Below are 24,282 nucleotides of genomic sequence, written 5' to 3'. Positions count from 1 at the left end.
CCAAGCCGGGATAATGATCATCCCCAAACTGGAAAAAGTCAGTTTGTTGGGATTGCACAGGGTGTCATCTAAGATCAGGCTGTGGCTTCTCTTCTCCTTCCCACCTCCAGCCACCAAATAGATTAAAAGCTCTGCTAAGTGCAGTATTAAAAAAAAAAAAAAAAAGTATACTATCAGTTTTCATACAAAGAATACTGGCTTCTATGGAAGTTTAGGGGCAGAAAAGCATACTAAGGGCAGATTGGATACTCCTGTGCAAGACCTGTGGATAATTTTATAGAAAGTAGGTTAACTGATTTTCCAGCACTTTCTAGTTATACTGGAATATAGTGAGCCCTTCCAAAAAAAAGGAAGAAAAGAAGAAATCACTCCACCATATTTTTAAAGAGCAAATTGAAAGTACAGCATTGGCTTATAGACCAGCTTTCCCTCTTTAGGACTTTTCCGCCCAACTTTTAACTCGTCACTGAAGTGGCTGTAGGGAGGGAGTGTGCCTGTCATTTCTTGCAGTGAATCCGGCAAGGGTCATAAGCCCCAGAGATGAAGGCATGGGAAAGATCACTGGTTCATTTTTTACCACCAAATTATTAGCGTTCGGGGAGTGACTTCAGCTCAAATATTACAAATATGCTCTAATTATACTCAATGAGCTATATATCATTACAGATCGCTGATAGCCCTTTGTGGGACATTTTATACAGTTCAGACTACATATTTTTAGTAATGTGGAGATTTAAAAGTAAAAATATAAGAGATATTGTATATGCCCTCAGGCATATTTTGTTTAAAATATTATCCTTGGCCTAGTATACTGTATAAATACAGTAAATATGAATAGAACTGGCCAGGTGCCAATCTCCTAGGATGGATTTTAGTCAAGAAGGTATTTATGGGATATAAATAATACTGTGTCAACATTTAAAGAAGGGGTCTGATTAGTTTTGAATTTATTCGTATTGATCTTTTCACATGCTGTTAGTTTAAGGCTCAAAGTGGAGTTATGCTAAGGTTTACCGATGGTTTACCCAGTGGGCATTAGTGGACGCTCTAGTCCTTTTCACAGGCCATCTGAAGTTCAAGGCACATCTATTTGAAAGACACTGCACAAAGCTTTAGAAATCTTGAGAGGGATTCCATTGACTAGAGTAAGAATCCAAATGATGGACAGTTAAAATCTGTAGAGGCTTGGACAATCAAAAGAAAAAAAGAAAGAGAAAGAAAGAAAGAAAGAAAGAAAGAAAGAAAGAAAGAAAGAAAGAAAGAAAGAAAGAGAAAATTTCATTTTCTATCTTTCCTCTCACTTTTTTCGCTGAAAGAAACCAGGCAGTGTCAGGGTTCTAACAGGTGGTGATTTTGCACCCCCACCCCCACCTCCCAGGAAACCTGTGGCAATATTTGGAGAGGGTTTTGGCTGTCGTGACTAGGGTGGTAGGGAAGGGGGTGTTACTGGCATTTAGTGGGTAGAGGCCACGAATTGTTGCTAACCATCCTAGAATGTACAGGATGGGTTCCTTCCACCCACCACCACCACCACCATGCACATCAAAGAGTTGTCCAGCCCCAGATGTCGATAAGGTGCATGTTGAGAAGCCCTGGTCAACCCTGCTATTTATGTTGGGTTACTGAATTTTGCTCAGAGTACCATCTTAAAAGCAATACCCTAAAAATAAAAATATCTGTATGATCAGAAGATTAAAATGAATAGAAAGATAATCAGAAAGTTACCTTCATTAGATGGGAGTATGAATTGGACCATTTTGCGGGGTGTATACTTTTTTATTATGATCTTAAAACACCTAAATTGGAAACCTCAAAACTTCCCATTCATTTAGCCTAAATTATGATGTTGCCCCACCCATCGGTAACTTCAGTCCACAGCACTTGTGATGTTAGTCAGAACAGAGGAAAAAAAAAAAGTGAGGAATTGTCTCGGATTTTCCTTGCAAGGAAACTAAACAGTACATGGTAATGAGGATTGGAATTTCCAGTCGAGACAACCGAAGAAAGTAAATAATTGTGTTGGTTTATTCTATCATATTGAATTAGATAAACCAAAATATACAGCCTGAGACATCACAACGAGGTTCCCTGTGTAAGTGTTTCACACGAATGTTAAGCATTTAATAGCAAACAGTCTCCTTTTCTATTTCCCCTGTCATTTTCCAAGTAAAATCGTGGAATGTAGAATGAATATGGATAGCACTATGGATTTGGAGAATTCAACTTAAGATTCTGTTCGTGGACATGTCCTTCTGTATACAGATTGCCGGACTATTGGCCAGTTGCCCAATGAAGGAAAATATTAGTAATTGCTGGAACGTAGTAGTATTTTTGCTTTATATCCAGGGATTTTATTTTTATTTTTTTTTTAAAGATACTCTGTGAGGACATGTGAGAGAGAAAGGATCAAAGACAATCGGATTTGGCCCCTTGGCTTGCACGGTGATTGAGTTATGAATACACAGCAGACCAGACTTCAGTTCCTGAATTTTTATTGTATCATCTCTTGTCCTAACTCCAGTGTCCTAACTGTGGTTCCAGTAAACTTAGGTCACATTCTTCTTTTAGGATTTCCTCTCCTTTCCTTCTCTTACTTCTCAAAGACTAGGAGGAGGATAGTGTTTGTAACTGGAGGGGTTGGGCAGTCTTTGGTGCCAAGCCAGCCCCGCTCGCTGCAAGCCCGTCTTGCAGAGTCTCGGTGCCCTGGAGACTGACCTCCGCGAGGGCGGAGGGGCAGGTGGGCACCCTAGGGACCTGGCCCAGGGACCTGGAGCCCTCTGTGTCTCCACAGCGACCCCTGGGGTCTACTCGCGGAGCTGCACTTTCTAAATTCCGACTTTTCCCTGGTGAGAAGATGCTGATGTAACCTAGTCGCAGCATCTTTCATATAAAGATATGAAAGAATGACAGATCATTTTTCCTAGAGGAAACAGAGATGCGAAAAAAAAAAAAAACAGCTAATGACTCACTGTTGATCCCACATCAAATCTGGGTTAGCACCGAGGAGGTCACTGACTCCTAGGCCTTCGCCCAGAGATTACAACACACTTTAGGCTGCATTTTTAGAAGGTTAGGGAAACAGAGTGGAGGAGCCCAGCCCTGGGCGACCCCCGGGTGGGCCTCGGCCCGACTCTGTCCCCTCCCACCCCCCCATCCCCACCCTCTTCCCATCCCTGGCGTAAGGTGAGCAGCCTTAGGGCCAAGAGGCTGCAAGGAGGAGCTCTGCAAACAGCCTTTTCAGCTGTCTTGATGTAGCATTTCCGGTCCTGACGGATCCTGGAGAGAGGATCTGGATTTGCCAGATGTGCTCGCTCTCCGCAGGCCGCCCTCTCTGCTGCAGGGTGTATTCCACTTTGCAGATTCGGAACAGCTTGATGCAATGTGCCTCTGGCCCAGATCAACAAATGTTTCCATTGTCATTTTGAAACCATATGGTGTACTTTTTTTTTTTTTTTAATATTCTTTAAACAAAGATAGTTCTGAACCCAGGAATTCAGTGTTCTCCAGGTATTTTAAATTTAATAACAGGCTAAGGATTCTTTGATGGGTTTGTTTAGACTGAAAGCTTGGCCTCCGTCATTTGTTTAGGAGAAATTTGCTGCGACTGCCCGAGAGAGGTTGGCTGGTCGTTTGTTTTGTTTCTTTTCCAACCTCTGGTATCAGGAAGTGGGTTTGGAACTGCCGTGCACGGTGACCACCACCTTGCTTCCTGGGTCAGCTTGGTGGCCTTGGCTCTGCATCAGACTCCCCTCTGATCTCTTCTCCACTGCCTGGGAGTTGCCTTCTTCTCCAATGTTCTGGAATATCTACATGCAGGACAGTTGACTTCACTTAACCAGGCTTCACTTGCTTCACTTGCTTCACTTACAGAGATGAGGAAGATACCTGTTTCCCAGGGTTGTAGAGGATTCAGGATGACATGCTTAAAGACGCACCTAGCTCTGCGTGTGGCACTTAGTAGGCCTTCCTGGCAGCTATTATTCATTGAACCTCAAACATCACTGATTTTAAGAGGTGCCATTATTTCATGTACTGCTTACAGTTAATTATAAGGTGCCATGAGTTGTAAGACACATTCAGAGGAGGTATTTTAGAGATAGTAAAATTTGATGGAAAGTGATGCTCTGGGAAACACTCGCACTAGCCTTGAATATCATGGCACTTCATTCTTTTCTTTTAAGTTCTGCTCAGTGGATCTACTTCCCTTGCCCGCTTGTATTGGTCTTCAGGTGACCTTTGCCACAATGAGACTGGGAACAGAGACTGGAGGGGCTGGTCACCTACCATGTCTAGTACTAGCTATGCTCATATAAGAAGGCCTTGGGAATTTAGACTTCTTAGATAAGATTTCGGATTTCTTTAGACAATATCCAAGACCTTTCAGGGTCTGGCCACTCCTTTGTCAGCCCCACCTCTTGCTAAATCCCACCCTTGCTAACCTAAACTCCAGCTACATCACCTTTTGCCTTTGCCCAAATGGGTCATTTACCTTCGTGCCTCCAGGCCTTGGTCTATGCTGTTTCTTCCACCTGGAGATCTATCTTTTACCACCTCTAAACATCGTTTCAACGGTTTTGTCAGATGCCAAAACCTTTGATTTTCCCAGTCACGTGAATCAGTTCATCCTCCACATTCCCACAAGACTGATACTCATCTCTAAAGCAGCCTCTTCTCTTTGGCTATCAGTAAAATCTAGCTGTGTTCCAGCTCTTATCTTCACTGGTTTGTAAATTGCCTCAGAAAAGGAGCTGACTCTTATAGTGCTTGATGCATCATATCATTGTGGTTACAACAATACTGGGTTTCTCATACCTATATATTTCCTATTTCTAGTTTTACAGATCACGAAGAAAATCATGGTGAGAATAATGATGGCAGCTAACCTTCACTGGGTACTGACTGTGTCAAGCATAGTCTCGAGTATTTTATGTGCATGTCCTCACTGATCCTCACATGCAGCCCTGTAGAGTCCATACTAGTATTTTCCCTATGACATCTGAGGACTTGGACATAGCTATTTCTATCAGAGATGGCTTGTTGAAAGTAAGGCTCTTAGTTAATCGAGGCCCTAAAATAGAGACCAGAGAACAGAGAGCATGACTTTCCTTGCCCTCTTACAAAATGATGGACTGCAGCCATGCAAGAGTGGCATCTCCCCTCTCCTACCAGGAATTACGTTCTTAGGCTCTGAATTCTTTCCCTACAAAAGGCAATATACCTCCAAAGCCTTGGATACAACCCTAGGTCTTTTTACCCTACCTTTAGCACATTCAACTTGTCTCACTATATTTGGGTGATACAAAAATTATGATTTATCAGGTCCCCAGTGTTGGTCGTTAACTACAACCATTTCTTCACTAAAGTTTTGATTGATGATGGCTTCATCTTGTCTCTTTCGGAGAATTAATTTATTTGGGAAGGTAGGCTGGTAGTGGTGCAATGAGCACAGGCTTTGGAGCCATATAGACCCAGTAAATAAAAGGAGTATAAATAAAAAGGAATGGGACCAAAAGGGCCTTAGAGACTGAAGGGGAAGAGATGGCACCAAAGGCAAGATGTCTTGCTCCAGACTACAGCAATTGTTAAAAACTGCTCTTGTTTTAGTTAGGAGAGAAGATCTATACTTCAGTGATAGTAAAACATGGGAAATGTGTAAAGTCACATAAATGTTCATGGAATGAAAGAAGCCCATGTGGACATAGTGCAGAGTGAAGGCTAGAAGCATATAAAACATAAAATTATGTGGAGGCAGGATATCTGCCCTCAGAAAACTTTTCTATCTAGTAAACTTTAAGAACCACTGACTGGTAATATCTACCCCCTGAATTAAAAGCAGGAGGTCTACGTAATGTATTCCTCCTGGCCAGAGCATCTCGCTGTGCATGCTCAGTGCATTCATTTCAGGTTTGATATTTTTTGACATCTCAAGATGTTACCAGTTGTTCCAAGGAGTATATGCATTTTTAGGGAAAAAAAATGTCTAACTTATTTTAACTGATTTCTCTGAACATACATATGACTCCCACAGCATTCACCTCTTTATCTTCTTCAGTTATAAGGCTTAAAATCCAGCAAAGGAAGGCGGGGATGTTGTTCCTAAAAGGATAACGTATAGAGGATGCTGCTGAGTAATGTGCTTCTGGGCCTGGCTCAGCCCTTTCTCACAGGTTTTCGGTCTCCCCCCCCCCCCCAGCCCCCACCTCCCCCAGTGAGAGACTGTGGAGAAGGAAGCCAAGCCATTTGGAGTCAAAGCTGAGCTAGGTCAGGCAGCCAAAGTTAGACTGTGGTGGACCTCATTTCACCTCCATAACCAAGCACCGGCCACAAGGATTTCTTAGCTGTCAGGTGATTGATTTTAAAAAAGGCCTTCGCAACACAATGACATTAGGGAGTAGAAGTCTCAAAGAGGAAGATGGATGACAGGAAGAGGAGAGCGTGGTCAAGTGTCACCACAAAGGGTTTGAGGAGGAAATGAAAACGTGGGAGGTGATAGCAGAGAGGAGAGGCCACACTAGGCCCTGGGTGGTTGTTAACGGTGCAAGACGTTCTCTGTGTGAGGTAGCATCCAGCCTTTCTGGGGCCATTTCATCAGTGTAAGAAAACGTTGCTGTCCAAGAGGAGTTGAGTTGACTGGATTTAGCATCTGTTGGAAGGAGGGAAAGCCTCCTGGTGCTGAGAAAGCTATTATTTGTGGACCAGGACCATCCCTTCATTCTCTCATATGAGCCCTTGGATATGTTACTGCCTGACAAGTCGGAAATGTAGGGCTTCGATAACTCCTTTAACCACAAGGATTTGAGGAACTCAAGGCTAATGGAAAATGCTTTCTGGAGGTGGTGAAGCTCAAACCTGAAAATAGTTCCAGTGCATTTCCGAGCTCCCCAGGCAGCTGTCTGCCCTTCTGCTGGCATGTTCCCCACGTTTCACAGCGAGAGTGCCACTCTTCCTTCAGGCTCTCCTTGCTGCCCGTATGTTGGTGATTGGGAAGCAGGCTATTCCTGAAGTGAAGACACTGGGTTTCTGAAAGAAGAGCCTCAGAGCAGCTATTTGAGAATATGACTGCTTTTTTGCCTTTTTTTTTTTTTTTTTTTTGGATTTTTTTGGAAATGTTGTTTATTTCAGGAAATTTTGTAGCATCTTTCCAGTCTCCTGAAAGGAAGAGAAAAATGTTGTGACTGAGACCTTGGCTCTGTTCATTTGGCTTTCCCTATCTAACCCACACCACACTGACAAATACCACATCTGTCTTGACAAGCTAGTTCACAAATAACTCCCCATTCATAACTTGAAGTTGTTGTAAGAATTCTTATTTGTTACTTCATCTTGTGGACAGGAATGCAAAGTTGGGTTTTGGGACAGACACTGAAATGACCACAGGTTCAGAGGCCTTTGGAAATCTATATGGAAGCATTATCTAAAAGACAACATTGCACATTTTTTTTTAGTGTCTTTTAAGAGCACAGAAATATTGATGGTTGGCAACACATAAATGGAAAAATATCACTTATTTTTTGAGTTTTGGATTCATTTCAGTGTTGATAATTCAATACTTTTTTAGACTAAATTCATCAGAGATTATTCTTTCCATACCAGACACAGCAGTGACTTTGTCATTCCTTCCATTTGGGGGTTTGGCTCTTCTTCGGTCATTTATTTTCCTATCCATTGGCTTAATCTCATTTTCACTTCTGCTTTGACATCTTAATGACAATACCATTGAAGTTGTTGCTACTTGCTTTATCATAAACTCTTACAAGTAAATTGCTGGCTGACAAAGCACCTCAAAGAGTAGATGACTTATTCAGATTCCACTTTAGGAGAAGGAAAAAAAATCACAGATGGAGGATTTTTTTTTTTTTTTCACAAGATAGGTTACTTGATAAAGGAACTGTCCCCTTCGAGGTCTGTCTGGGCTTTCTGAGGGGAGATGTTTTCACATCTGAGCTCATACCTTGGCATCTGAGGCTCTGGATGTTAATGAGAATGGAACAGAGGTGGGAGTGGGCTGGGGTTCCTGGCTTTAAAAGGGAAGTAGCCTAGCAGAACTGAAGCTGAAATTTGGCCAGCTCCTCAGGTTCTGAAGCATCTCACCTTGTTCAAAACTCCTGCTGAGTTGAATAATAGTTTAGTCATTCACTTGTACCTCTTCATAGTATAAAGCCTTAGGTTGTTAATGGAAGGTGTGTTAATGGAAGTTACTGGTCAGATCTATGAACTAAATCCTGAATTGCTGCTGTTTCACCCACTAACCTTGTGCTTCTACCCCGTAGAATGAGGTGGCTGGTGCTAGTTTATCTTGGAGAGAGATATATTTCAGAAGAATTCCACTGTCACAAAATATCACCATCATCAATGAAACTATGTGTAGAGAGTCATGTCTAATTTCATTAATTCTTTGACACTACTATCCAGATTCTAGAAAGAGGGTCTTGAGGCAAGCTGACCCCGAGGCATTATGTTTTTGGGATCAGCAGTTTGCCCTTTTTCAGTAACATTTGCTGAGAATTCTCTAAGTAAAGTAGAAACTCATTGTAGTGTGTGTGTTGGGATGAAATGATAGTACCCACTGTTGGAGCTCTGCAGTCCTGAGAGAAAGGTTTGGAGGGATTGAGGCGGGGACTAATCTGACACAGAGTTTACTGGAGCATTTGTAATGGCAGTTAATTATGTTTACAGTATCACTGCAGCGAGAAAGCCTTTATCTCTTCCTTATGGACACTTTCACACGACACAAAACCCCTACTTACAGAGAACAAGTAAACCTTAGGAAGGGCTGATTTTTCCCTGATCCACCTGATTGAATCAAGGTCAAGTGAGATTGTGTGAAAGGCCTTTTAAAAAATATTTTATTTAAGTTCAATTAATTAACATAGAGAGTGTTATTAGTTTCAGAGGTAGAGTTCTGCAATCATTGGTTGCATAGAACACCCAGTGCCCTCCTGAATGCCCATCACCCAGTTATGCCATCTGCCTCCAACCCCCTCCCCTCCAGCAACCCTCAATTTGTTTCCTAAAGTTAAGAGTCTCTCATGGTTTGTCTCCCTCTCTGCTTTCATCTTGATAAAAGGCCTTTTTGAAGCAATAAGTCACAAATGCCTATACCAAAGGTTCTCACATTTTACCATGCAAAAGAGCCCCCTATATCCCCAGTAGTGCTTATTATAAATGCAGATTCCCAAACCTTTGTCTCCTACCCTCCATCCAGATTATGATTCAGTAGTGTTCAGGTGGGACCCAGAAACCTGAACCCTTGATGAGAAGGCCGGGTGATTCTTAGGTAGGAGTTCTAAAAAACACTCTGGAAACACTGTTCATTTTGTTTTGTTTTGTTTTGTTTTGTTTTGTTGCTTTATTTCTTAGCTGTGTCATCATGGGCAAAATGAACCTCAAAACTTTTCTAGTTAATATCATAGTCTTTTTTTTTTAAGATTTATTTATTTATTTATTTATGATGGGGGGGGGCAGAGACACAGGAGGAGGGAGAAGCATGCTCCATGCCGGGAGCCTGATGTGGGACTTGATCCCGGGACTCCAGGATCGCGCCCTGGGCCAAAGGCAGGCACCAAACCGCTGAGACACCCAGGGATCCTCTTAGTATCATAGTCTTATACACATTTTGTAAGTTGCTCAGGCAAAAACTTTAATTCCAGGACAGTTTCTATCTTACAACTTATGTGAGTGGTAGCCCTCCATTATTAGCGAATATCCAAGTACTTCTAAAAAGAGTTATTTCTCTGAAACTAATTGTCTTAGATTTTCATAGGTTTTCACATTTTATTTTATTTATTTTTTAGAAACTGACTTCTAGCAGTTATCCTCTTTTTTTTGTTTTGTTTAAGATTTATTTATTTATCTGAGAGAGAGTGAGCACAAGCAGAGAGAGCAGCAGGCAGAGGGAGAGGGACAAGTAGCCTCCCTGCCAAGCAGGTAGCCCAATGTGAGGCTCGATCCCAGGACCCTGGGATCATGACCTGAGCCAAAAGCAGACGTTCAACTAACTGAGCCACCCAGGCTCCCAGTTTTCACATTTTATAAAGCATTCCACATATACCAAAGCCTCACTGTTCTAAAAAAAATGTATTCCTATCACAATGCCACTTGACTGATACAGATTGTTGAAATTGATTTAAAAAAAAAAAAAAAACAAAAACAAAAAACTAAGAATTGCTTTCTTTGGCCTACATAATCACTGGTGGCATCACATATATCTCCACCCAATTTTCTGTCTTTACTTCTGAGGCAATAGATTGACACCAGAGGGCCCTGTCTTTTTTGGCCTTGTTTAAAAACAAACCAACAAAACAAAAAAAGAAAGGATTTTAGTAGTGCAGCTTTATGGTAGGGTAAAAGCAAACCAAAGGGGCATACTTGAGGACTGCTTGCTGGAAATTGCCGATGACAGTAGTTACCTCGCCTTGGTCCCACCCAGACCTTCCTGTGACCCGGGTGACCTGGAGCAATCTCAGGGATCTGGATTCTGTTAGTGGAACTGTCCCTCTTCTGCACCACAGCATCCACTGGCCTGAAGAAGGTGCTGTTTCCCAGGAAAAGGAGTTAAATCCCCCCAAGAAATGCACAGGGCCATAGTTTGAAGAAAAAGCATTGCTAACCAAGTGACTTACCCTGCATATTCTTTCTTTCTCTGGTTATATTCTTTGAGATTTTTATTTAAGATAACTTTCAGCATCTCTCGTTAGAGGTCAGATATGAATGAGAAGATTTTGTTTGACTTGCTAATCTTGTGACAAACAGTTTATACCCAGAGTAGCTTCCTGTCTTTGCTGACTTGGTTATTTGAGGGCATTTTCTCCCTGTTAAGGCTGTGGAGAGCCTCTAAAAATAAACAACATAGTTGCTTATTGGTGAGAACATATGTGAGCAGATGTCAGCTGGTAACAGCATATGGTGGCAACATGAGAGCAGCATGTTTCAGAAACGTGATGTTGAGCCTTCCGCTTTCATGCCTCAGCAGGCCATCCAGTGTGCCATAATCTCAGTGAAAGAGAGTTCTGACTGGGAGGTGTGTCCCACAGAAGTGTGAAAGCATGTCACAGGGGTCTTGTTAGTGGGTTAGAGATGGTAAGTTACAGGGTTTGGAAAAAGTCTTTCCTATCCGTTTTCAAATCGAGAGATAAAAGGCACATATCTGTCCCCCCCTGCCCAAAAAAAAGAAAGAAAGAAAACCATGCACACAAACCCCCCACCCTTACCCACCCCCCACACCCCAAATTGAGAGAGGAATCCACAAGATCTTTTGTCTTTTGTCAAACGAAGTCTTCAAGTCCGGTCTGAAGAGTGGCGGTGCTTCTTCTGGAAGACATGCCCTAGATGAATGAATGGAAGGTGCATGGATTTTAAATCTGTGTCAGGAGCTAGGGAAGATGTACATCCATACCAGGCCTGGAAGCCAGTCAGGGATTCATCTATCAAATAAGTTATATGACTAGTATTATCACATCTCTCGATCACCTTTTCTTTTTTTTGCCAATCTCTTAAATATATCATCTTATTGTGATCTTCTAAAAACCCTCAGGGATAGCATTATGTAGGCTTCATTTATAGGAAACAGAGGCTTGGGTGAATCCAGGCACTTGGTCAAAGATTCACAGGAAACCAGTAACAGAGCAGGAGTTTCACTCTACATCTTCTTATGCAAAACTCTATTTGTCATTGACTCTACCCCAGATTAGAACACTCAGCAATGTTTTCCCTTCAATTGAAGGTATTTTGGGGTGTATTTTCTTTTATAAGAATATGGTGGGCAATATACAAGATGTAGTTGCTGTTACTTTAAAGAAATAAAAGTTCAAAATTCCATCATGTAGTAATCCATCCCGAGCAGCCCTAGATTTTTAAACTGTAGCTGAGCAGCCCCAAACCAAGATACACTTGGATTGTTGACACATTAAAGAAATTTTCATATGCGGGTTAGGAATGGTGATGGAGGGGATGTTTTAAGGAAACTGAAATCTAGGCCAGCCCAAAGAAACCTTGAGTTTTATTCATAAAAGGTAGGCTGTCTTTTGTCAAAGGAGGTCAAGGCCTTTCCTGTTCATCTTTGATGTAAGTCACGGTATTTATTTTACCGTTTCCGTGTATAAATTGTACATTGTGATTTTGATGCTAGAGCGTTTTAAAGGGAAAAGGGAAAAGGGAATTCAGGAGCCTGACTGGTGGTTAAGGGATGTCAATAGATCTGGGACTGGAATCCAGAATCCCTCCTAGATCCTTGGTCTCTGAGTAGCAGAGACCTTATATGTGTGGGGGATATAAGTACATTCGGAGAGCCCTCTTCGACTTTGAATCTTTGTATAGCTCTGTGCAAGGCATCGCCTCAGTAAAATAGCTAATGACTGTGCTTTTTAAAACTCCTAGCTGTCTGCCCAGTTGTTACAACACCCTCTGGCTCAGTGGGCAGCTTCTGCTCCAGACAGTCCCAGGTGCTCTGTGGGTACCTTGGTGAGTACACTTGTCTGCTTTATACCTCATTTGACATAGTGATATCAAGTCCATCTTTAGTGTCTGTCTCCTTTGGGGAACTTGTCCAAGGCCAGAGAGAATTCTGGAATGCAGCCTTGTAGCTGAACAGACAGAAAGATTTCCCAAACTTTTAGTCAGTAAATGATGACTTGATTGCCGTATGTGAAAGAGTGGGTTATGGGTACACGAGATATGTGCTCCAGGGGTGACAGAGTGGTCTGAAATACAGATCTGCTGACCCCCATGGAGGATGCTCTCTGGAGGGTTGAACAGTATGGCCAGAATATCAGGGGTCCCTTCTGGGAGTCTTTTTATATATATGTTCTCATGCCTGGCATACAGTAGTTGCTCAATTAATGTTTCTTGTACTGAACTAAAGGGAAAGAAGGAGCTTTGCTTTCCTTTGAAGTTCTGGAGGGAGGCCTGTGGGAAAGTTGCCATTATTTATGACCTTCGTGTTGTCATTTCTGGGTTGCATGAGAATGGATTGTCATGGATCAAGCCTTTGGCTGACTGGACCTGGGAGCTTGCCACTTAGCCTTGACCCTCAGAACAAGTGCATACCCCTCAGAGCCAGCGCCACGGGTCAGGCCGAGGAGCACAGAAGCCAGAGTTCTCAGTGCTTTCTGATTTGGAACATTACTCGATTCAGTCAGCTTTTATTGAGAGTCTACTGTATGCTGAGCAGTGAGCTCATAACAAAGAATAGCCTTAGTTGATCCTGATATTTAAGAACTCAGGGGCCCAGGTGTCCCTGATCCATGTTCAGGAAGAGATGACATAGACTCACAATCCTGGTGTTGGTTTACTCACATTTTTTGAGACCCTCAAGAAGGTTTGGATTATACTGATGCTAAATGTGGGCAAAGGTCCCAATAGGGACAAAAGAAATGTTTTTATTACCTTAGTAGATATCTGCTCCACTGGTATATCCTACTCTGCAGTTTACCATGCCCGACCTTGCTTCTTCGGAACCAAGGAATGAAGGATTCAAGTAGTTTATTTACAGTGGCCTAAGCTGGGTTTCTTCATAAAAGAACAGATTCTATTGAGAATATACATTTATTCTCATGGATGAAAGTGGCTAGAAGCTGCCATGTGAATAAAGAGTAAAAGGTTTAATCCATGCATTTAAGTTTCCCTTTTGTGAGACGGATTTTATTTTGTTTTCATCCTCTATGTTTATATTTTATTTCACTATCTAAACCAAGGATTTAATTGTCTGACTTTTTTTCCCCACTAGCTTTTTGGAAAAGAAAAGGGAAGGGGATAAGGGAAGGAACACATTTGTTGAGTCTCTCCTATGTCCCTGGAACTCACAGACACATCATCCTGACCCTCCCCATGCTGGGGGGTTGGGCATGGCTGGGATGACCATCCCCACATGTCAGGAGATTGTAACTTGGAGAGGAAAATACCTTGTCCTGGGTCATAGCACCAGGGGGTGGCTGAGCCAGAATCCGAATTCAGGTCTGGCCTCGATGCCCTCCAACCAGACCACAGACCCCTGGACTTTCCGGCCCTCCTTTAGCTTTCCCTTTGCAATCTTGTCCCATTAATTTTTTAAATTATCTTAGAGACCCCTTTGGATTCATTTCCTTTTCATCTTTTCTTCCCGTAGTAAACAAGTCGAGAGGCCTACCCTGGTTCTCTGTGTGGTTTTTCTTCTCAGACACTCCTCACTTGGGGTTATGTTCGGTCATTGAATTGCTGCAAGCCTCCTTCCTTCTTTGGTGAAAAAACACTGGAAACCCACCCTGCCCTTCAGTGAGTCTGGGAAAATCAGGAGTGTCTCCGAGGGTGTGGAAGGGAGATAGGGCCCAAGCTCCATGCAGATTCCCGTACAGCGGGAGGCCCTTTCACCCCACCCAGCTTCCAGGCCTGTGGGAAAACCTGCAGACCCCTTTCAGACCTTCCATGGAAGACCGCTGAGCAGTGGGGCTCTGCATTTTCTTTTTTTTTTTTTTTGTCTCTGTTCTTAGAAATAGTAATTGAGTAAAAATGTAAGTGAGTGGATGCCAGGGGGCAAGTGTCCAGGGTCAGGGTGAATTTCTCCATGCTGAGTGTGATTCTGAGCACTCGTTAAGTGGAGGCTGGCCTGTGCCAAGCAGCTCGAGGGCCATCCCTGTCACCTTGCGTGAACCGCCTCTCCATTCCAAGGAGATGTTGGGAGCGGCTGGAGGGAGCGCAGGGCCTGTGGCGCCTCTTGCTGTTCTCACTCTCTAACCTGGGTGTAGTTGATAACTCCGTGTTCTGACACCCATGATTGGACTGGCAGCGCTGATGCTTCATCAGCTTTAAATAAAATCCTCTGGAGGACGGAATGGTCCTTGCTCCCCACAGCCCATGTGGCTGCTGAATCATTTTTCTCTTTTTAAATTCATTAGCCCCCCAAATCTTGGTGAAGCTAAGCTTAGCCTGCCTGAAGCTTTTCCTTCTAAGATAAAAGAATCCAGAAGATCAGCAACCAAGTTTGCTTCTCTGTGAATAAATGGATTAAAAGTTGTGAAGGCAAATTCAGGTGGTTCTGGTTCTGATTTTGGTTTTGCTTTTGCTTTTTTTTTTTTTTTCAAGTAGCTCTGTTGAGATTTAAAGATGGTGTTTCTCAAAGCATGGCCTGCATGTGTATCTCCTGAGGTGTCCCTAAAGAGCAGATTCCCTGGCCCTGCCTCAGAGCTGGTGCTTGTACACCTGTAAGCAGGCTCTGCAGCTTATTCTGACCTCACTGGAGCCTGCGGCTGCTCAGGGCACTGGATGCTCTGATTATCCAGGTCTATCTACTCACAGTCCCGCAGTGTGCAAGGATTCAGATCCAGCAGAGCTTCTGTGTGATCAACTGGTTCTGCAAGGTGGGGCCCCTCACCTACCTCACAGCAGAGTCTTGAGCCCATCCTTTCCATTCTCCCAAGTGTATATTGAGGTAGACCTGTTGTCCCATCCTTTCCAATCTCCCAAGTTCATACAGATATTGAGGTAGACCTGTTGTCCCATCCTTTCTAGTCTCCCAAGTGCATACAGATATGCCTCGAGGTAGCCCCTCTGTCAGTAGCATCACACATACCCATGCTCACTCTTCACCATGGGGTGGGGGGAGGGCAGTGAGTATGTAAGGAAACAAATTAGTCACATGGGGTAATGCATGCTTAGTTTGGAATTATGCCTGGGAGTGAATTCTTCTACTTAGGTGCCTTCAGCCAGGCAACTCTGAGTGGGAAGGGGATTTTGAAAATGAATATATGATGTGGAAGTGGCCTAGTATAACGTATAAGTCGACGTACAGTGTTTAATTCCCTGGGGTTGTGTTTGGTCAAAGCACTGCCGACCTCTTCGTGGCCTGAATCCTGTTCTCAGACATTCCATGGGGTAAGGATCTGGCCGACAATGGAATGTAAACTCTACTCTCTCGGCCAGACTGGGCTTTGAGTAACAGCAGTTTTCTGTTTCCAAATGATGTTTTTCTCAACCAAGAGGTATTAGAGCAGGTGCAAATCGGATCATCTTTTAAAAAGCAAAGATGATGATGAATTTCTTGGTGTCTGTGCAATTCTCTACTTCCTGCTATTTTGATGTTATTTGGGAATCGTGAGTACTTTGAATCCAGCCCCACAGTATGGATGTTCCGTACCTACTGTAGGATTCTTGGCTGTCAGACTACTTAGGGAAATACCCAGTTCTACATGGTCTGTGTCCCTAACCGTCCCACCCGGCTATTGAAGTGTGAAAGGAATGATGGGTAATGTCAGTTCTACTTCCCCAAAAGCCTTTAATGGAAAGATCTCTACATTAATTATAAATGTAGATACAGGTTTAAGGTAAATGTCAAATGCAGGCAGAGATTGTGGGAGGACACAGGTAAAAAACAGGACGTTCTTGTGAAAATTAGTTCCTTCCACGGTATTAACCACGTGTCTGTTCTAGTGATGCCATCAGTGACTAAAACAGCAAAAAACTTGGTCGTTAGCGAAGTCCACGCTTTGGAGGAAGACAAATAATTAATTTTTAAAATTAAATAAGCATGACAGAATTTGAAAATACTAGAGGGGAAAACAGCAGTGTTAGAGGTGGAGCTGCAGTTTTAAAGAAGTTGGGTGTGGGAGGGTTCAGGAAGAGGGTAGCATCTAAGCAGAGGCTTGAAGGAGGTCAGAGAAGAGCCTGGAGCTCTCTGGGAAAGAACATTTCTGGCAGAGGGAACAGCTGGTACTGCCCCTGACATGTTCAAGGATTATCAGAAATGTCCTAGGAGATGAGATTAGAGAGAGATCATGTCTGACAGGTCAGGTAGCACCTTGTAGGCCAACATCAGGTCTGTGGCTTTTCCTCTGAATAAAATAAGGGGAAGGGTGGGTTCAGTCAAGGTGGTTCTGGTGGATTTAAGGTGATTATCGTACACAGGGTAAGAAAAGGCGGAGCTTGAAGTCGGGTGAGGAAGAGTCTGTGCTGCATTGCAATGGCATTTTGCAGCTGCATTTCCAGGTTTCCAAGAATTTCCAAGAATTTCAAAATCGCTGAGTTCTTTCTTTGTTAATAATTTGATCAGCAAGCTCCAGTGGGTTCTGGACGTAGAATATAGTTTTTGGAAATTTTTAAAGTGAATATTCCTGAGTTATTGTCAACTCAGCCCTTTCCTTTCTAGAAAGGAGCTATCTGTGTTTTAAAATAACCAAATCTTGGTGGGGCAGCCCAGGTGGCTCAGTGGTTGAGCGTCTGCCTTTTGGCCCAGGGCATGATCCTAGAGACCCAGGATCGAGTCCCACGTCGGGCTCCCTGCATGGAGTCTGCTTCTCCCTCTGCCTGTGTCTCTGCCTCTCTCTCTCTCTCTCTCTGTATCTCTCATGAATAGAATAAAATAAAATAAAATAAATCTTTAAAAAAAATAACCTTTTGGGTCTCCCATCTGTGCTGACAGGTGTGGAATGGCAGTTCTTGGGGGTTCGTACTTGCTGTGATGCCTCATCACAGCGTCTTTGACTTGGTGGGCAGGGACACGTGGCAGTCAGCTCGCTGGTGACCATGTGTCAGCCTAGGAGAATGACAGACTACCTTTCCTGTGTAAACTAGAAAGACGGGCTTCAAGGAGAATTTGGATCTGTCCAGATGTGCCTGGTGCCTTTGCCTAAACTTTGAAATGAGGTCAGAAGCCAGGGAATTTGTAAAACTATGTCTCTTATTCGTTGAAAAGCATTTCTGTTGGACCAGTGTTTGCTTTCTAACTTTTAAGTTTTGAACAGTAAGACTGGAATGTGGATTTTATTCCTTCATTCATCTGTGCAAGAAATATCTATCAAGTCTACTGTGTGCCGGGCGTTGTGCTAGGTCAGCCGATAGATGGAAAAAAATGGTGTAGACCCTGCCTTTAGGGAGTCTACAACTGAGTGAGGAAGTCAGGTAAACCAAACCAACCAAACAAAAGCAAAAAGCCAATAATGCATGGTTGAAACTGTGTATGAGTCCCGACAGGTTGGAAGAATGGCTTTCTTTGTGCTGGAGAGGTGAAGGAGGCCTTCCTGGGGGAGGTGATATCTGCTGCTTGAAAGGCAACCTTTGAAATTAGAGTTTGGCAGTCCTCGGGCAGCAGTAGAAGCTGCTTATGCTTTCTGGAAGGAGACTTGCAGATTTGCCCTTTGTGTTGTTTCTTTCCTCTTTGAGCTTGTGTAACTACCGTCTTGATAAATCAAGAAACAGCAAAGGCACGTAGTGTGGCCTTTGAAAAAAAACGATGTATTCCTTCAGGAGGCTAACTCTGAAATACCGAGGCTGGAGGCTAAGACTTTTATAGTAAGTATTTGTTATTCAAAGTTGATTCCTTCATGTCTGTTGCCTATAAAATCCATCATAGCATGACGTGTTGTGGTAATAACAGGACTCTGTGGAACATGGCATTATCTGACAAGCTCAAGGTCACTCTCTAGAGCTTTTTTCTTCCTCTCAGTGGCATACCATGAAAATTGATCTCTCAGTCCTATTATATGGGTTTGTAGGTTGGCTGTGGCCTTGTTCATGACAGCCTCATTCTGGGACCCGGGTAAAGGAGCAGCCTCTAACCTGGGCACGCTGACCTCATGGCCAGACCACCATGACATGTGACAGTATCTCCTGCCCACATTCCACTGGCTGCACCTGCTTTCAATAGGACAGGAAGGAAGGACCCAGGTGGGGGCCAGGTGGCAATGGGCCCAGGAGAGAGGGACAAACATTTTGAACAGATAATCCACGTTACCACAGTGTAGGTTGGGGGAGTTGGGGAAAGGATTGAAAGATGTCATTCCTATTAAAAACTTTCTCTATTGTGTGTTGGACATGATTGGATCCACACTATTGCTTTGTCTGTGGTATTATGGGGAGTGTTATCCTGGATATTTACTGAATAATTAGTAGGTTAGCTTTATAAGACAGGCATAAATGCCATTCGCCATTTTTATTTTGACTTGCTCCTCCAACAGAGACAAGGTTATCTGGTGTAAATGACACAGTTGATAGTCCTGGGTTTCTGAAGGAAGCCCTGATGTGTTGTGTGACATTTGTGTATGTCAGGGAGACTGGAACTCAGGCTTACCCACCCCCTCTCCCCTGAATAGGTAGTGACGTCCCTCAGCTTTAGGGTCTCACGGTGCCATGGTCCTGACATGCTCAGCCATACTTGATAGATGTTGTCTCCACTAAGACCCAGGCTAAGTCCCAGGAGAGTAGAAGTCTGTAGATGCTTAAGTGTTTGCAGAAGGAAGCATGAATTTCCTATTTCTTCTCTCTTCTGTGTGAGTTCCATGCCAATTTAGTGACCTAAACGTCCTGTGCCATGTGGTTCTCTCAAATCCCATCTCACCTGAGCCTTGATGTCCTGACACTGACCTACCAGGTAGGCTGCTTAGACTCATGCTCCTGCCTGCTGTGTTCAGTGAGCAAATGGAGATTACCCTGCCAGTGAGGGGCATCTCCCATGTGACACTCAATGCAGTGACAGCCGCCCATCTGCACTGATGGCTTCAGAGCAAGTTAGGTGGCTTGGTCTCACGAGCTCATAATCATCTCCACGGCCTCTCCTGAGTATCCTTAGTAGCAGCAGATGCTGAATTTTACCCCCCTGCTCTTGAGGTCAGTGGTGGGAAAGAGCAAGAAAAAAAAGAAAGCATTGTTTTGCACATGGCTGGACATCTGTGTTTCTGAATCGCCCTGCTGTGTGCATGATGCAACCGCTGGAGCTGTTTTGCTGAATGTGAACTTTGTCCACCGACTGGAGTCAAAATTGGTTTTGGATCCTCTCGAAATCTAAATGGTCAGACCACGTTTTTCTAATATGCAGTTGGATCGGACCTTTGCTCCGAAGTGGAGCTGACTCGTTGGGGTTTGCGCCGGCAGCAGGGCCTGCTTCTCTGTTTTCCGGCCCTGTGTTGCTTGTTTTCCCAAGACTGCTACCTATCTAGTCCACTGGCCACATTCAAGAACGGCAGGAGGGCAGCGCCCTGCAGAGGTTCGGGGGCTTATTGACTTGAGTGCAAGTGTTAGGGAGAGAGCAGGCTTTTCCAAAGGAATCAGGGAAAGCACTCAGAACAGCTAACCTGCAGGTATGCTGGCGCTGCGGCAGGGACCAGGGACGGGGATGTGGCCTGCAGGTCACCCATGCTCAAACCCCTGATCAGAAGCATGAACCGTCCCTGGCACAGTCACTTTTGTGGGCTCTAGTGCCGAGATTCTCAACTGCAAGGTGCATCGAGCCACCTGGGGGGCGTTTAACGTGCTGGGGGCCACTTCCCAAATTTCAACTCAGTTGATGGGGGCGGGGGCTGTGGGGCTGGGGCAAGTTGGGGAAACTTGGCATCTTTAGTTTTCAGAAAAGCCCCAGGTGATTCTACTGTTTGGCTCCAGTTGAGAAACTCTGTTTTGGGGGTTTCCATAGCTTTTGTTAAAACTATGGTTTTTCTGTCCAGCTATCCTTGTTATAATATGAACTTCTGTATGAAGAAAAGGCATATATTTGAGCAGGGGTGATGGGAGAGGGAGAGGATGGATCTGTCTTCAGTAATAATAAATAAAAAATACTGATAATGCTAGCCATCAGTTATTGAATAGTTACATTAGGCACCGTGCTAATCTCTATTTTGGCCTTATGAGATAAATATAATTATTATTCACTGTTTCATAGTTAAGAAACCGAGCCTGATAGACATCATGTAATTTCCCCACAGTTATGTAGCTGATAAGTGGCAGAGCCAGAACTCCAACTTGGTCTGACTTCAGAGCTCATCCTACCGATCGGACCCCTAAGATGATAAGCTTAAATATAAAATTTTGGATGAGGGATAAGATGTCAGCAAAGGAGAATTCATGGAAAACAAGCTGTATCTGTGTTACTAGGAAATCATTCGATTGTGAAAAAGTGAAAAAATGAGATGTTTGGGTGTCTTTTTTTCTCTTAAATACAGTATCTTGCTCCCCAAAACCTAGGGAAGTTCAGGGCAGGCCCAGAACCCAAGGGCTTGCACGCAGATGTGGGAATGAGGTGGTGGCTTCTGAGGTTAGCTTGTCTGTGTTCTGTGTTCCCCATTTGAGGAATGGAAATGGTTTCTTCTTACGTGAGCTGACACGAAGTGTGGCAATCCCTTGCAGTTATTCTCTTGCTCAGACTGTGTCATCACTGGAGCGTGTAATACAAAATCCGGGTGTTTCTCATTTTGTTCCCTGGATAGGAACCACCTTTTTGTTGTTGTTTGTTTTTCTGCAGGCTGGCAAATCTGAGTACTTACTTAAACTACTGCATTAATCCGATAATGCCTGTTAAAAGTCCAGAATGGTACCAGGCTAAGGCCCTCAAAATTCCACCACCCATTCCTGGCAGCCCTACCTATCCCCATACGTATGAAAGAATGTTGCAGATTGAGGTACCCGGTAAATATTTGTTAAATGAGGGAGTGCATGAATTTGCAAATATGGGTCATAATCGAAATAGTACCTTGCATGTTGCTAAGGATTTCTTGGGAACTGAGCAAGGTCATAGTTAATTGCTAAGCTCCCGGTTTCGGCCTGGGGCCGCGTAGTCTGTTAGCCAACTCCTAATTGCCTACCTGGGAGACCTTTCTGTACACGAAACATAGGAATATTAATAGGCTTTAAAAAAAAAAAAAAGTCACCAGCCTCTGCTTATCTCTCGTAGCCCTTGATGAAAGGATACTGACTTTTCCTTCGCTCGAAGTAGCATTTTTCATATAAGTCAGAAAAAGTGCAGAGTCCCCAGGGCACATGAGGAGGAGAAGCTACTTGCCAGCCCATGCGAAAGAGGAGAAGCCCCACTTTGAGGTAGTCTTGCCATGGAGAGTCCTAAGGGGACACCTGGATTGCTCCCTGCTCCCTCTGTGAGTTCAAACTGCTGTCACTGGAGTTACAAAGGGACAGTTAGGCCTGTGTGCTTGGGTCTTTAGCCAGACAGCACAAGTATTTTTAGGGCTCTTCTTGTCTCAGCCTGATTTCTGTTTGAAACTCAAACGCATGCAGGCTACGCTGGACCAACATTGAAAGGAGTCTCCGCAAAGTGTGGGAGGGGTTGCATTAGCACTACAGCCTTTAAGCAGTGGGTTTTTTTTTTTTTTTCTTTCTCTCTTTTCTTTACTTTTTTTTTTTTTTTTTTTTTTTTTTTTTTTTTTTTTTTTTATTGCTAAATATCCAACAGGCTGAACGGAGGAAATTCAAGTCTAACCCTGGAGGGACCCCTGTTTAGTCATCTGTCTAGACAGACGGGTTCATATAATGGGCCTCTCTGTTTCTTTTGCTTTGTTATAACAGACGGTGGTCCCTTCCTTTAAAGTTGTGAAGATGTCAGCCTTTGGTTTTTTGATCCTAACCTACTGTTGATAAGCCAAGAAAGTGACTCACACATGAGCCAAAGATGACTCTGGAGTGTGACACTGAGTCTGTAATAGAATAGAAAGAAAATACAGGCTTTGCATAAAGGAGACCCGGATAAAATCCTGACACATAATATGGGGCAAGTCAGCTACCTTCTCTGAACCTCATCTTTCTCTTCTCGAAAATGAGAACTAATGAAAAGAAAAAATCTCCTTGATGGTCCTTCCAAAAAAGAAATTAATACTTACACATGCCTTGCACATGGTCAGGGCTAAATAAACCGGCATCCATCCATCCACCCATCCATTCATTCATTTATTTCAGGGTAGTCAATGAAGTCTTTAACTTTCTAGCTTTTGTATACTGAGAATTACAAGGGAACCAGAAATTCCAGCCCATGTTTTTAATACCAAATTTCTGAACATTGAGAAAAGCGAGTGACATACTTTTTTTTTAAAGCCTAGGAAGAAATTTAAAAAGTGCTACTGATTTTTGTAAGAGGAAATAATATCGGAGATAGTGTTTAGAAATCGATGGAACTAAGTAAGGGAGAATGACATTATCTGTCCTCTCTGGAGGGCTTGAAACTCTCAGAACTAGCCTAGAAGGACTGTGTGTGCTGGTTACTATTGCTGCTTGGTACATCTGCCTCCCATGTTACCTCTCTTTAATCCCTGCCTGGCTTGTCCCTGGGAACACTGATGTGGAAAATTTTATTTTATTCAGTTTAATTCAGTAAATATTTACTGAACTTATATTGCCTCCAGGGTGTGGTGTCTGAACCACATAGGTAGATAAAAAATGAGATAAGTAGGGATGGGTCCCTCCTGGAAGAGGCAACACGGCCTGCCGGCCCAGAGAAAGGCACTGGGATCACACAACCCAGGTGGAGTCGAGGTGGTGCTATTTTTAGTTCCATAGGTAAGATTAGCCACGTCTGCTCTTGAAGCCTCAGTTTCTCAGCTTCCACCAAAATGGGATAAACCTGGTGGGTTCAAGACAGATGGCAGGCCCCTCAAAACAGATCCTGTTGCTTTTGTTGTTGTAATTGTTTTTATTGTTATATAACCCTGCCCTCAAGTAGCTTATAGCCTACTTGTGCAGATAAATTCGTAAACTAACAACCCTGCACAAAGCAGAACCCTAGAAACCTGACGAATGATATTGACAAACAAAGGACGCTGGGAACACAGAGGCAGGGTGGTTGGTTAACACGAAACCACCTTTGAAGAGAAGCGATCCATATAACGCCCACAGAACAATGTGTGTACCTGAGGGATGAATGACCATGGCCTTCCAGTGAAAAGGGAAATAGGAAAATCGGCCTATTCTTGAGCTATTAAAGGACAGAAGCAGATGATGTCTCTGTTGATAGCAAAGCTTTTCACATTTCACAGTCCAGTTCGTGATATTCTCATATATTGAAATTCCATTAGAACCCAGGGCTATACGTGGCTTCGGATATGGTATGTCTGAGTCATGTCTCTTTCAATACAACTGCAATCAATAAAAACCCCAGTAAAATGTGGTTAACCACAAGGACATCCCTCCCCACCAACCCCACCCCCAAATCAGTGCTGTGATTCATTCAGTTCACTGCTCCTCCCCCTCGTATACTGTGTACTGAGAGAGACTTAAGCTTCTCAAGGACAAAGGACAGAAGGCCTATTCTGGTGCCAGGTGCCTGCCCCTTTGTGGTACAGCTTGCTCCTGCTGACCCCCCAGGGGAAAGAAAGCCCAACCGTCTCCTCTACCTTGAGTGGTCGTGGAGTGGGGAGAAGCTCTGGCCCATGTCATTGGGATGCAAGGTAGATGCGTCCCAACGATGCAGTCTGAGGCCTCCAAGGGTCTTACTTTATAACCACTCTTTCCATCTCTCTCACGACTATGACTGTAGTACCCTCTGTAAAGGGAATCCTGAGATGAGCACCCTCTCCCCACTGTTGGCCACCATCTCCCTGGTTCTCA

General features: G+C 43.6%; 1 protein-coding gene across 3 annotated transcripts in view; it reads left to right on the top strand.

Annotated features, from left to right (window-relative positions):
* TGFB2 (transforming growth factor beta 2) overlaps positions 1–24,282 on the top strand; it is an 82,736-nt gene that overhangs the window by 3,450 nt on the left and 55,004 nt on the right. For 2 of the 3 annotated variants that reach the window (XM_041722092.1, XM_041722094.1), the window contains exon 2: positions 12,376–12,459. The exons of the other annotated variant lie outside the window; for it this stretch is intronic. In XM_041722092.1, coding sequence (XP_041578026.1) covers positions 12,376–12,459 — 84 coding nt within the window. The remainder of the gene's footprint in view (positions 1–12,375; positions 12,460–24,282) is intronic. 3 annotated transcript variants of the gene reach the window in all.

This window comes from Vulpes lagopus, chromosome 11 (assembly GCF_018345385.1).
Source record: "Vulpes lagopus strain Blue_001 chromosome 11, ASM1834538v1, whole genome shotgun sequence".
Lineage (NCBI taxonomy): Eukaryota > Metazoa > Chordata > Mammalia > Carnivora > Canidae > Vulpes > Vulpes lagopus.
The sequence above is the reverse complement of the archived record's forward strand: the minus strand, read 5'-3'. Positions and strand labels throughout refer to the sequence as shown.